The sequence below is a fragment of the Corvus cornix genome, chromosome 2, assembly GCF_000738735.6.
Source record: "Corvus cornix cornix isolate S_Up_H32 chromosome 2, ASM73873v5, whole genome shotgun sequence".
In the NCBI taxonomy this organism is placed as follows: domain Eukaryota; kingdom Metazoa; phylum Chordata; class Aves; order Passeriformes; family Corvidae; genus Corvus; species Corvus cornix.
This window is the reverse complement of record NC_046333.1, coordinates 153746073-153758420: the sequence shown is the minus strand read 5'-3', so window position 1 is coordinate 153758420 and position 12348 is coordinate 153746073. Positions and strand designations below refer to the sequence as shown.

The 12348-nt window shown below is 51.2% G+C and overlaps 3 protein-coding genes and 2 pseudogenes across 4 annotated transcripts in view; all 5 read left to right on the top strand.

Moving 5' to 3' along the window:
- Positions 1-11864, top strand: part of LOC120409797 (feather beta keratin-like) — a 16132-nt gene extending 4268 nt beyond the window's left edge. The window contains exon 3 of the mRNA XM_039550094.1: positions 11720-11864. The gene's annotated coding sequence lies outside the window, so the exon portion shown is untranslated. The remainder of the gene's footprint in view (positions 1-11719) is intronic.
- On the top strand, positions 1299-6070 carry LOC120409800 (feather beta keratin-like). Of its 2 annotated transcripts, none has more exons than XM_039550098.1 (2): positions 1299-1338; positions 5566-6070. In XM_039550098.1, exon 2 carries the CDS (start codon positions 5586-5588, stop codon positions 5898-5900), a length of 315 nt encoding a protein of 104 aa, XP_039406032.1. In that variant the 5' UTR covers positions 1299-1338; positions 5566-5585; the 3' UTR covers positions 5901-6070. The 2 variants fall into 2 exon arrangements, with proteins under 2 accessions (XP_039406032.1, XP_039406031.1); XM_039550097.1 differs by lacking the exon at positions 1299-1338 and adding an exon at positions 5313-5393.
- LOC120409796 lies at positions 1551-2061 on the top strand (annotated as a pseudogene).
- Positions 8615-11864, top strand: LOC120409798 (feather beta keratin-like). The gene is made up of 2 exons (XM_039550095.1): positions 8615-8641; positions 11339-11864. The coding sequence occupies exon 2, from the start codon at positions 11359-11361 to the stop codon at positions 11692-11694; it is 336 nt and encodes a 111-aa protein (XP_039406029.1). The 5' UTR covers positions 8615-8641; positions 11339-11358; the 3' UTR covers positions 11695-11864.
- LOC120409799 lies at positions 8855-11136 on the top strand (annotated as a pseudogene).
- Positions 11865-12348: the final 484 nt, after the last annotated feature.

The window sequence follows — 12348 nt, the reverse complement described above, 5'->3', positions numbered from 1 at the left end:
GGAGGTGTTGATGTCCTGGGGAGGGTCACTCTGGAAGAGTTTGGAAAGGTCACGGTACCTGGGAGCAGTTCCGGATAGAGGAAAGAGAGCTCATGACCTTGTGTCTTGAATGGGATCAAGAGAGAAGATCTGGAAAACGAGAGGCTGTTCAGGCTGAACTTGTTCCACTTATGGTCTATTTGTATTTTGGAATTTACATGACAGTATACTGTGACATGTAAAGAGTATTCCTTGACCTCATTCAGAAATCCAACAAACGCGGCCCGATCCCTTTTTTCCCTGGTTGGCCTGTGACATCAATTACTGTTTTCCGCGTTCAAGCCACAAGTTTTCATAACTTATAACTTGTAAGTCTTAATGTGTTGTTCCTGTGACAACAACATTAATTACTAACGGAGAACCAGTGAGTTCCTCTTCCCTTCTTTGTCATGGTGCAGTTGTTCCTCTGTGGAATTGTGCAATTTCACGTTCTTCTCCTGAGGCCGTCTCCATCTGACCTTGGTGGTAGGTTTTAGTTGTGAGAATTAGAGACCAATGTGTTGTTGTTGATTGTGCGTGTCACGACACATAGAAGATTCAATCACAGCTTAGGAGAATTGGGCTGTCATCACTGAGGTCATGCCATGACATATGTACAAAATGGTCCATTTTGCATCCTTGCCTCCTGACTCAAGGAACTCCCAGCTTCTCCTCATCTTAAGGATATCCCAGTCCTGTCAGTGTCGTGGTCTCCCCGCACCGGTCTTGGTCAACCATGCCCATGTCCTTGTTCCTCTGTAGAGCCCCACCAGTGGTTGGGAACAGGAGGGTCATCTCCCTCAACCTGCTTGTATTTCTTTTCCCAATCCTGTCAGGGTAACTGCTGGAGCTTTTCTCTGCAAAGTACACAGGGCCACCTTACAATCAATTTATGAAATTTCAGCCCAGAACACCAAACATATCCCGGGCAGCATAGAAAGAGGTGTAGCCAGGAGGAATGGCTGAGGAACCAACTGATGACATGAGACAACACCCAAATTCCGGTAGGCTTTGTTTGCACCTTCTACATTCAAGAAAAAAACAGTACCAATCCATTGGCCTCTATTTCTCTGAATTAAAATCTGCGGCCAAGGTCAGATGGACAAGGACTCAAGGGAATTGCAGAATTGCAGGGAGGAAAACACTCCTCAAATCATGACTCACCAGGCTGGGCCAGCAAGAGCTGCTGCCTGCAAAACGCCCCAAAGCATGAACAAGGCTGTCCCGCCCCTCCACAACCAGCATAAAAACCGGCCCAGTGCCTCTCTCCCTCACACACTTCTCCTCACGCCTTCTCCTCCAGCTCCTGCAGACAACAAGGTGAGTCCCAAGCCCCTGATCCTCCTGCTCCTGCACCCCTGGCCCCTCTCTGCCAGGACACTCGACCCCAGCCTCAGAAGCCCTCACGCCTCCCCACAGCCCCATAACAGACTCCACACTCCCCACATCCCTCCCGCATCACTGCCCCTTGCACCCCACACCCTGCCCTGCCTCACTCCCCTCTCTCTTCCAGGGACCCTCCACACCACACCATGGCCTGCTACGACCTCTGCCCCCCTGTGGACCCACCCCGCTGGCCAACAGCTGCAACGAGCCCTGTGCCCTGCAATGCCAGGACTCCCACGTTGTCATCAACCCTTCCCCTGTGCTGGTCACCATGCCAGGACCCATCATGACCTCCTTCCCCCAGAACACCGCCGTCGGATCCACCTCCTCGGCTGCTGTTGGTAGTGAACTCAGTGCCCAGGGACAGCCCATCTCTGGTGGGTTTGGTGGCTTTGGCTACGGCCTTGGCTACGGCCGTGGATTTGGCTATGGGCTGGGAGGCCTGGGCTGCTATGGCAGAAGGGGTGGCTACATCTGCTAAGGGCCCTCAGCACCACCTTTGACATCACCAGCTCGGGGCTCTGGCAACAGCTCCTGCAAGCAAAGCACCTTGGTTGATGGTCGCCCTACTTGCACCTCACATTGTATTCCTTCCACTTTTTTCTCCTGCCTCTTCATTCCTTTGCCTCAGTAAAGTTTTTCTGCATCAAAGCCTGAGACTCCTCCTCTTGTTTTTTTATTCCCATGGCCTCACATCCTTACCCAGCACATTCCACAGCTCAACAGGACATTGGGGTACATGGAACAGACGAACAACACCTTTCCTCACAAATATGTAAAAAGAAGTAATAACAAAGTCTGGCACGGGAAGCAGAGGAGGGGACACCCTCCAGAACATGTCACACTCACCTTACCTGATACACCAAAGCCTTGGACACGTTAATGCTCTCCTGGGTACAGCTCTGGTAAATCTTTCCATGCCAGCACACACTTGATAAACTCTCTTCCCACCAGTACTCTTGAACCCTTCCAGCAAAAAGAGTCACAAAATCTTCTGCTTGGGCAGAAACTCTGGAGTGCAAGTGCTTCAACTGCCCTGCTCAAGCAAGAGCAGGAATTCCAGAACCATGGACAGTTCAGGTTTGGCTCTCCCAGGACAGCGACTCCACCACCACCAACTCTTTCACTCTGTGGCCACCACCACAGTGAAAGATTCTTGCCTTCTTTGCCCAGGGAATTCCATCTGTTCTCACTTGCCCCCAAGGCCTCTTGTCCTGCAAGTGTGCACTGCTGAGAACAGCCGGGCTCCTTCACTTCATTCCCTGCCATCAGGGATTTTGCACACACTGATGACACGCCCCCATCCACCCTCATCTCCTGGGAGTCCCAGCTTTCTCAGCCTCTCCTCTATGAAAGATTCTCCAGCCCCTTTGGAGTCTTGTTGTCCTGAGATGGTCTGGATTCACTACATCTACTTCATTTTCACCCTGAGGAGCCCAGAACTGCCCACAACACCTCCCATGGGACCTCAGCAGTGCTGAGCAGACCGCATAAGCCACTTCTCCCTGCTTGGTCATAACACTTTTCCCAATACTACCCTGGATATATGGGGTCCCTTTTCCCACACAGGGACACTTCCTGGTCCTTTCCTTCTCAATCAGAACCACAAAGGCTTTTTCTCAAAATAAAACTATTGTTCCAGCAGAAACCTAGACATTCCTTCCTACCCAGGAAGACTCCTCCCAAGAAAAAGCACTTGGCAGCTGCCCCAGAACGCCATCGGATGTCCAGCACCTGTCAGGTTTTCAGTGTTGGCCCAGTGGATCCAACTCCTGGGCTACAGCACTGGAGCCTGGCTTCCATCTGGACTTTGGGACACTGACCACAAGCCTCCGGGTCCAGCCCTTCAGACCTTTCTCAGTCCACTACGCTGGGCACTGGCACAACCTGGACTTGCCTGGCTTGTTGGGGACCATGCAATGTTCTCAGCCAACAACCCTGGGTGACCTCCAAATCCTCTTTCTGACAATCACAAGTGGCCTCATCTGTTGGCACACAGCCTCCGTAAAGGTCCAAAAGGGCCCGGATATCAAAACCTTAAAAGCAAGAGGAGCACCAAGACACCCACAGAGCAGTCTACAGAAAAGGTCAGGTCTAGTGCCAAGCTTGGGCAGGTGGGAGCAATGTGACGAGGGGATGAAATGTGAGGGAAGAGGCAACACCTCCAGTACAGCTGCAAATCCCAGAGCAGCCTGACAGGGCTGGGAGGGAATCTCCTCTTCAAAACTGTCTTAGGGTGACTTCATGATGTGTATCCCATATCGCTGCTCTATGCCCAGAAATTAATTCTTGTACCTTTCTATGCCTTTAAACTGAGCCTTAGAGGAGGAAGGAAAAACTGAGCAAAACTTTTTCAAAGCAGTTTGCAGCTTGTTCAAGGTCACACAGAGATAGCAACTTTTTTTTCAGCTGCGGCAGGGGAGGGAGGAGGCACGTGGTTTGCTGCTTCCCTGTCAGCTTCTGGCCAGTTTCAGCTTCTTTATCTCCAAAGGGAGACTGAGAGTTGAACTTTTTTTCCTTCCCTGGAATTTTGGATTTTTTCCCTTTTTCTGTGGACTGCTTCAATATCAGAACACATCGGGAGGACTTTCCACCAAGCACAGAGGGCCTGGCGCTGGGCCAGGCCCCAGCCCTGAGGAGACCAAAGGGAGGACTCTAACAATTTCCCAGGTATTTTCTCCACAGTCAAAGATTTTATCATTTAGCATTATTTTCCTTTTCCTGTGTGTTTGTTAAAATAAATAGTTTTCATCTCCTTCACTTTCCTTCATGGAAAATTTATTCTTTCCCGAACCTGGTGGGGGAGGGGTGGTGACCTGCCTTCTCTCAGAGGATATATTTCTAAATTTGGCCAAACCGGCACAAAAACACATCCACAAACCACAATACATGAATGTCATGCAGTGACCTCACTCATGACAACCCCACCTCTCCAATGCTTTGGTTGTTTATTCAGCCCTCCCTGACACTCAACTTCCATGCAAACCCTCCCAAATACCAACACACACCTTAAAAGCAGCTGCCAAGGTTAGAAATAAAAGGAGTCAAGAGCAGGACATGGAATCATAGAATTCCATAAAGAAACACCCACGTCATGACAGAAAAGGAAAGAGGGGCTTGCTGACCATGAGTTAGTAATTATTGGGTTTTGCTAACAGGAACAAAATATTAAGACTTACAAGTTATACCTTGTGGCATGAATGTGGAATAAGTGAAGTCATATCACAGAACAACTTGGGAAAAAAAGGGATCAGGCCAGGTTTATTGTTTGTTTCTTGATTTCTGAATGAGGTCAGGAAATACTTATTCGGCAGAGTACTTTGTCATGCAAAGTTGAGAAATCCAAATGGACAATAACAATGGTGCAAGTACAGCCTGAACAGCTTCTACTTTTCCACATCCTCTCCCTTGACCCCATTCAAGACACAAGGGGATGAACTGTCTTTCATCGTTCAGGAACTGCTCCCAGGCACCGTGACCTTTCCAAGCAATTGCAAAGTGACCTCCCCAAGACATCAGCAGCTCCCTCAGCATTCCTGGGTGCGACACAATGACTGATGGACATCCATTGGCACAGAAGAGGAGCCCAGTCATCACAAGGCAACCACAAACCACAGCACACCAGTGCCATGAAATGACCTCACTGATGACATGGCAATTCTCTGGGGCTCTGGTTGTTTATTCAGTCCTCCCTGACACACATTGAACAATCCAATCCTCCCAAAGGCAACCTCTCACTTTAAAGGTGCCACCAAGGTCAGATGGACTCAGGGGGAGGACATGGAATTGCAGAATTGCAGGAAGGAAAATACTCCCCACCTCATGACTCACCAGGCTGGGCCAGCCAAGAGCTGCAGCCTGCAAAATGCCCCAAGGCCATGGGACAAGGCTGTCCCGCCCCTCCATGACCAGCATAAAAGCCAGCTCAGTGCCTCTCTCCCTCACACACTTCTCCTCACGCCTTCTGCTTCTCCTGTGCTGACAACCAGGTGAGCCTCAAGCCCCTACCCCTCCTGCTCCTGCACCCCCAGGCCCCTCTCTGCCAGCACACTCAGCCCCAGCCTCAGCAGCCCTCACTCCTCCCCACAGCCCCATAACAGCCTCCACACTCCCCCTCAAACCCCCATGACCTGCCCTGCCTCACTCCCCTCTCTCTTCCAGGGACCCTCCACACCACACCCATGGCCTGCTACGACCTCTGCCGCCCCTGCGGACCCACCCCGCTGGCCAACAGCTGCAACGAGCCCTGTGCCCTGCAATGCCAGGACTCCCACGTTGTCATCAACCCTTCCCCTGTGCTGGTCACCCTGCCAGGACCCATCATGACCTCCTTCCCCCAGAACACGGCTGTCGGATCCACCTCCTCGGCTGCTGTTGGCAGTGAACTCAGTGCTCAGGGACAGCCCATCTCTGGTGGCTTTGGCTTTGGCCTTGGCTATGGCTACGGGCTGGGAGGCCTGGGCTGCTATGGCAGAAGGGGTGGCTACATCTGCTAAGGGCCCTCAGCACCAGCCCTGACACCACCAGCTTGGTGCTCTGGCAACAGCTCCTGCAAGCAAAGCACCTTGGCTGATGGTCGCCCTACTTCTACCTCACACCAGATCCCTTCTACTTGTTTCTCTTGTCTTTTCCATCGTTTGCCTCAATAAAGATTTCCTGCATCAAACCTGAGCTGTCTCCTCATCTTTCTGAATTCCGATGGTCTCACCTCCTCACGCAGCACAATGCCAGAGATAAACAAACCATTGGGGTGAATGGAAAGGGGGCTCAACACCTTTCTTAGAAAATATGAGACCGTGAGTAACAATCAAGACTGGCATGGGAAGCAGGGATTGAGGGGTGACACAAGCCCATCACCTACTGTACCAAAGTCTTTGACACAAGAAATTTCTCTTGCTCATGGCTCTCTCAAAGTGTCTCTGTGCCAGGACACACTCGAAAATCTCTCTTCCCAGCAGGACACTCTAACCTTCCCAAATAATAAAATAGGAACCTCACCCACTTAGGCAGGAACTCTGGAGTTCAACTGGTTCATTCTCTTCTGCTTGATCAGAGTCAGCTAAAGCCAGGTTTCCAGGACCTTGGACAGTTCAGTGTTGGATCTCCCAGGACAGACTCCACCACCTTCTTTTACTCTGGGACAAAACTCACACTGAAAAAGGCTTTTCTGCCTTGCCCATGGAATTCCATCTGTTTTCACTTGTGCCCAAGCCCTCTTGTCCTCCACATGTGCACTGCTAAGAACTGCCAGGCTGCCTCGACTTCATTCTCTGCCATCAGGAATTTGCACACACTGATGACACCCCCTCGTCCATCTGTGTCTCCTGGGAGCCTCAGCTCTCGCAGTCTCTCCTCTAGGAATGATCCTCCAGACCCTTTGGAATCTTACTGGCCCTGAACTGCTTTTCTTTCACTAAATCTACTTCATTTACACATGGCAAGCCCAGAACTGTTCAGAACACCACACGTGGGACCTCACCAGTGTTCAGGAGACACCCAGAGTCACCTCCCATGGCCTCATCACAACACTTCTCCCCAGTCCTGAACTGGAGACTTTGGCGGTCCCTTTTCCCACAATGGTACAGGGACAAGTCCTGCTCCATTTTTTCTCACCCAGAAACACAAGGACTATTTCCCAGAAGAAAACAATTCCTACATCTGATACTCAGACATTCCTTCCTACCTGGGATGACTCCTCCCAAGAAACAGCCATTGGCATCTGCCCATGCTGAGCTCCAGCAAATGTCCAGCACCTGTCAGATTTTCAGGGTTGGCCCAATGGATCCAACTCCTGGACTACAGCACTGGGGACTTGCTGCCATCTGGATTTTGGGACACTGAACAAAAGCCTCCAGGTCCAGCCCTTCAGACTGTTCTCAGGCCACCATGCTGGACACTGACAGAATGCAGATTTGCCTGGGTTGTTGTCAAGGATCATGCTATGCTTACGCCCAACAACCCTGGGCAACTTCCAAATCCTCTTTCTGACAATCACAAGTGTCCTCAGCCCTTCACACTCAGCCCAAGTAGAGAGCTATATCACCCTGGATATCAAAACCTTAAAAGCAAGAAGGGCACCAAGATATCCACAGAACACAGTGAACAGGAAAAGTCATGTGTAGTGTAAGGCATAGCCAGGTGGGATCGAGGAGGGGAGCGATGGAATGTGAGGGAAGGGGCAACACAGCTGCAAATCCCAGAGCAGTCGGACAGGGCTGGGAGGGAATGGGGCCCCTCTTCACAACACAACCCACAAATCACAGCACATGAGTGCCACAGGATGATCTCACTGACGACACCACACCTCTCCTAAGTTTTGGTTGTTTATTGGGCCCAGTCTAATACCCATCTTCCATGCAAACCCTCCCAAATACCAACTCACACTTAAAAGCTGCCATCAAGGTTAGATGGAAAAGGCCTCAAGAGAATGAGATGAAATCATAGAATTTTATGAAGAAATGCCCGTAACATGACAGAGAAGGAAAGAGGAGCACGCTGACCATCAGGTAGTAATTACTGGGTTTTGCTAACAGGAACACAGTATTAATACTTAGAGGATATAAGATATGAAACTTTATGGCTTGAATACAGAATAAGCGAATTGAAGTCACAGACCAGCCTTGGTAAAAAAGGGATCGGACACCATTAGTTGTTTGTTTTTTGAATTTCTTAATGATGTCAAGAAATACACTTAAAATGAAACAGTTCATTGTCATGTAATTTTCACAAATCCAAATGGACCATAAAAATGAAACAAATCCAACCTAACTAGTGCCTTGTTTTCCAGTTCCTCTCTCTTGATCTCATTCAAGACAAAAGGGGATGAGCTGAGTCCTCACATGGCACCCACAAACCACAGCACACAAATGCCGCAATATGACCTCACTGAAGACATCGCACATCTCCTGGGCTCTGGTTGTTTATTCAGCCCTCCCTGACACACACGGAACAATCAAAAGCTCCCAGAGACCAACTCTCACTTTAAAGCTGCCTCCAAGGACACATGGACATGTTTCAAGAGTAGGACATGACACTGCCAAATTGTGGGAACGAAAACGCTCCCAAACTGAGGACTTACGAGACTCAGCCAACCAAGAGCTGCTGCCTAAAAAATGCCCCAAGAGCAGGGGACAAGGCTGTCCCATCTCTCTAGGACCAGCATAAAAACCGGCCCAGCGCTTCTATCCCTCACACGCTTCTCCTCACACCTTCTCCTTCTGCTCCTGCTGACAACCAGGTGAGCATCAAGTCTCTGACCCTCCTCCTCCTGCACCCCTTGGCCCCTCTCTGCCAGCACACTCAGCCCCAGCCTCAGCAGCCCTCACGCCTCCCCACAGCCCCACAACAGCCTCCACACTCCTTCACCCTCCTTCATCACTGCCCCTTGCACCCCCACACCCTGCCCTGCCTCACTCCCCTCTCTCTTCCAGGAAACCTCCACACCACACCCATGGCCTGCTACGACCCCTGCCGCCCCTGCGGACCCACCCCGCTGGCCAACAAGCCCTGTGCCCTGCAATGCCAGGACTCCCGTGTTGTCATCCAGCCCTTCCCCCGTGCTGGTCACCCTGCCAGGACCCATCATGACCTCCTTCCCCCAGAACACCGCCGTCGGATCCACCTCCTCGGCTGCTGTTGGTAGCAAACTCAGTGTGCAGGGACAGCCCATCTCTGGTGGATTTGGTGGCTTTGACTACGGCTTTGGCTATGGCCGTGGATTTGGCTATGGGCTGGGAGGCCTGGGCTGCTATGGCAGAAGGGGTGGCTACATCTGCTAAGGGCCCTCAGCACCACGTTTAACACCACCAGCTTGGGGCTCAGGCAACAGCTCCCACAAGGAAAGCATCTCAGCTGATGGTCACTCTACTTGCATGTCACACCAGATTCCTTCCACTGTCTGCTCCTGTCTCTTCATTCCTTCTGCTTAATAAAGTTCTCTTGCATCCCAACACAACAGATCTCTCCTTTTTTTCTTCCAGTAGTCTCACAATCTGACTTTACACAAACCAGGGCTGCACAGACTCTCAGGGAAGGTGGAAAAGAACCACAAATATTGTCATAGCAAAGATGGCCCCTCCAGTAGAAACACAAAGCCAGGGGGAAACACAGGGGTGGGAAATTCCAGAACAAGTCACAAGCCCATCACTTGCTACAACAAAGGCTTTGACATAACAATGCCTTGCTCAGTGTTCTGGCAAAGTCACTCTGTGCATAATTCCCTTACTCCTGTCTTGTCTCTATTTCTAGGAGGCCTCTCAAGGCATCGAGCACACACTTGACAGTCTCTCTTTCCAGAGGGACTCTCAAACCCTCCAAAAAAGCAGTTACGACGTCATCAACTTTTAGAGAAACTCAGGAGTGCAAGTGCTTCCATCCCCTCTGTTTAAGCAGGCCTACCCAGAGAAGGATGTCCAGGAGCATGGCCATTGGGCATGGATCTCCCAGGACAGAGACTGCTCCACCTCTTCCACTTTGTCACCACCCTCACACTGAAAAAGGATCCTCTGCTCTGCCCATGAAATGCCACCTGTTTTCATTCATGCCCTTGCCCTCTTTTTCTTTACATGTGCTGAGAACAGCCAGGCTGCCTCGACTTTGTTTCCTGCCATCAGAGATTTGCACACATTTATGACATTCCCCTGTCCATCCTTGTCTCCTGAGAGTCCTGAGAGCTCTCCCAGCCTCTCTAGGAAAGACTCTCCAACACTTGCATTATCCATGTGGTCCAGAGCTGATCTTGTTTCACTAAATCCATGGGCTTCTTTCCCAGGGTAGGCCAGAAGTGCTCACACCAACCCACATTATTGTTGAGGAGGCTGAACAGCATTGGCTCCAGGAACACAACCCTTGAGCCAGCATCACTTGAGACTTGATTTCATCTGGACTTTGGATCACAAGCCTCCTGGCCTGGCCTGTTAAATATTTGATAAATAATAGCAGTTCACCTCACTGACTGTTTACACCACCTGTACATTCTTGGATAGTTTGGAATGATGCAGTAGGAGACAGTGTCAAAGACAATGCTAAGAGGTGGAGGTAAACAGAGGCCATGACTCTCGCATCATTAACAATAAGATTTTCTTCTCTGCAGGTAACACAGAAGTCACTAAGATACAATTTTGCCCTCCAAAATCAACTCTAACCGCTCCTTTTCACCTTCTTGTCCAACCTGCACTGACAATGCTTTCCAGGTGAAAATAATTGTCCCATCCTTGTCTGCAGGAACAAGGTCCCTGGAAAGGTGTTTACAAAGGAAAAGGGAAAAAATGCACTGGTAGGGCAGGTCCCAATACCTGGCAGAGCTGCAAAGCCCAGACTAGCCTGACAGGGCTGTGAGGAAAACAGGCCCCTCTTCTAAATGCAACCACAACCAGTGGCAGAGGGTGACCGATGACACCCCACCCCTTCAAAGCTTGGGTCGCTTCTTCAAACTGCCCCGACATGCCTCCTCAGCAAAAGAATATTTCTCTAATACTCCCACTTAAAAGCGGCCGCAAAGGTCAGACAGACACGGTCTCAAGAGCAGGACATCAAACTGCACAGATGTGGGAAGGAAAACACTCCCTGCCTGAAGATTCACCAGTCTGGGCCAGGCAAAAGCTGCTGCCTGAGAAATGCCTCAAGGGCATCGGCCGAGGCTGGCCCGCCCCTCCACAACCAGCATAAAAGCCGACTCAGGGCCTGTCTCCCTCACACATTTCTCCTCACACCTTCTCCTTCTACTCCTGCTGACAACCAGGTGAGTCTCAAGCCCCTGACCCTCCTGCTCCTGCACCCCTGGCACCTCTCTTCCAGCATGCTCGGCCCCAGCCTCAGCAGCCCTCACACCTCCCCACAGCCCCACAACAGCCTCCACAATCCCGTGGCCCTCCAGCACCATGGTCCCTCGCACCCCTCACACCCCCCTGCCCTGTCTCAATTCTCTCTCTTCCAGGGATCCTCCACACCACACCCATGGCCTGCTACAACCTCTGCCAGCCCTGCGGACCCACCCCGCTGGCCAACAGCTGCAACGAGCCCTGTGCCCTGCAATGCCAGGACTCCAGCGTTGTCACCAACCCTTCCCCCGTGCTGATCACCCTACCAGGACCCATCATGACCTCCTTCCCCCAGAACACTGCCGTCGGATCCACCTCCTCGGCTGCTGTTGGTAGTGAACTCAGTGTGCAGGGACAGCCCATCTCTGGTGGATTTGGTGGCTTTGGCTACGGCCTTGGCTATGGCCGTGGATTTGGCTATGGGCTGGGAGGCCTGGGCTGCTATGGCAGAAGGGGCGGCTACATCTGCTAAGGGCCCTCAGCACCAGCCCTGACACCACCAGCTCGGTGCCCTGGCAACAGCTCCTGCAAGCAAAGCACCTCGACTGATGGTCACCCTTATTGTACCTCACACCATCTCCCTTCTACTTGTTTCTCCTGCCTTATACTTCTTTTGCCTCAATAAAGTATCCTTGTAACATAGCCTGAGACGTCTCCTCCTCCTTTGTTCTACCAGAGCTCTTGCAATTTCACCTAGCACAAAGTCAGGAGCCAACAGCCCATCAGTGTGGGTGCAAAAGGGGCCACAAGACCTCTCCTGGGATATCTGTCAACAGCAGAACCATCCACTGGGTCTCCAGAATAGAGCTCAAGCCCTTCCTTTTCCCAAAGCCTTGGACACACCAATGCACTTGTGCCCATATCTCCAACACAACCTCTCAATGGCAGCAAACATTTGTCCAACTCCTCTCCACCGGGAATCTCTGAACATCCCAGCGCTGGAATCCAGGAGTGCACAAGGAACCTGGGGGAATCGATTAGTTCAAGCTGACCTGGTGCCCAGACAAAGCAACCAGCCTTCCCTCAGCTGCTCCTCACAGAAATGGTTCTGTAGATTCTTCACCAACATCCTTGTTCTTTGGACATCCTCGAGCACCTCAATATCTTTCTTGCTCTGAGGAGCCTA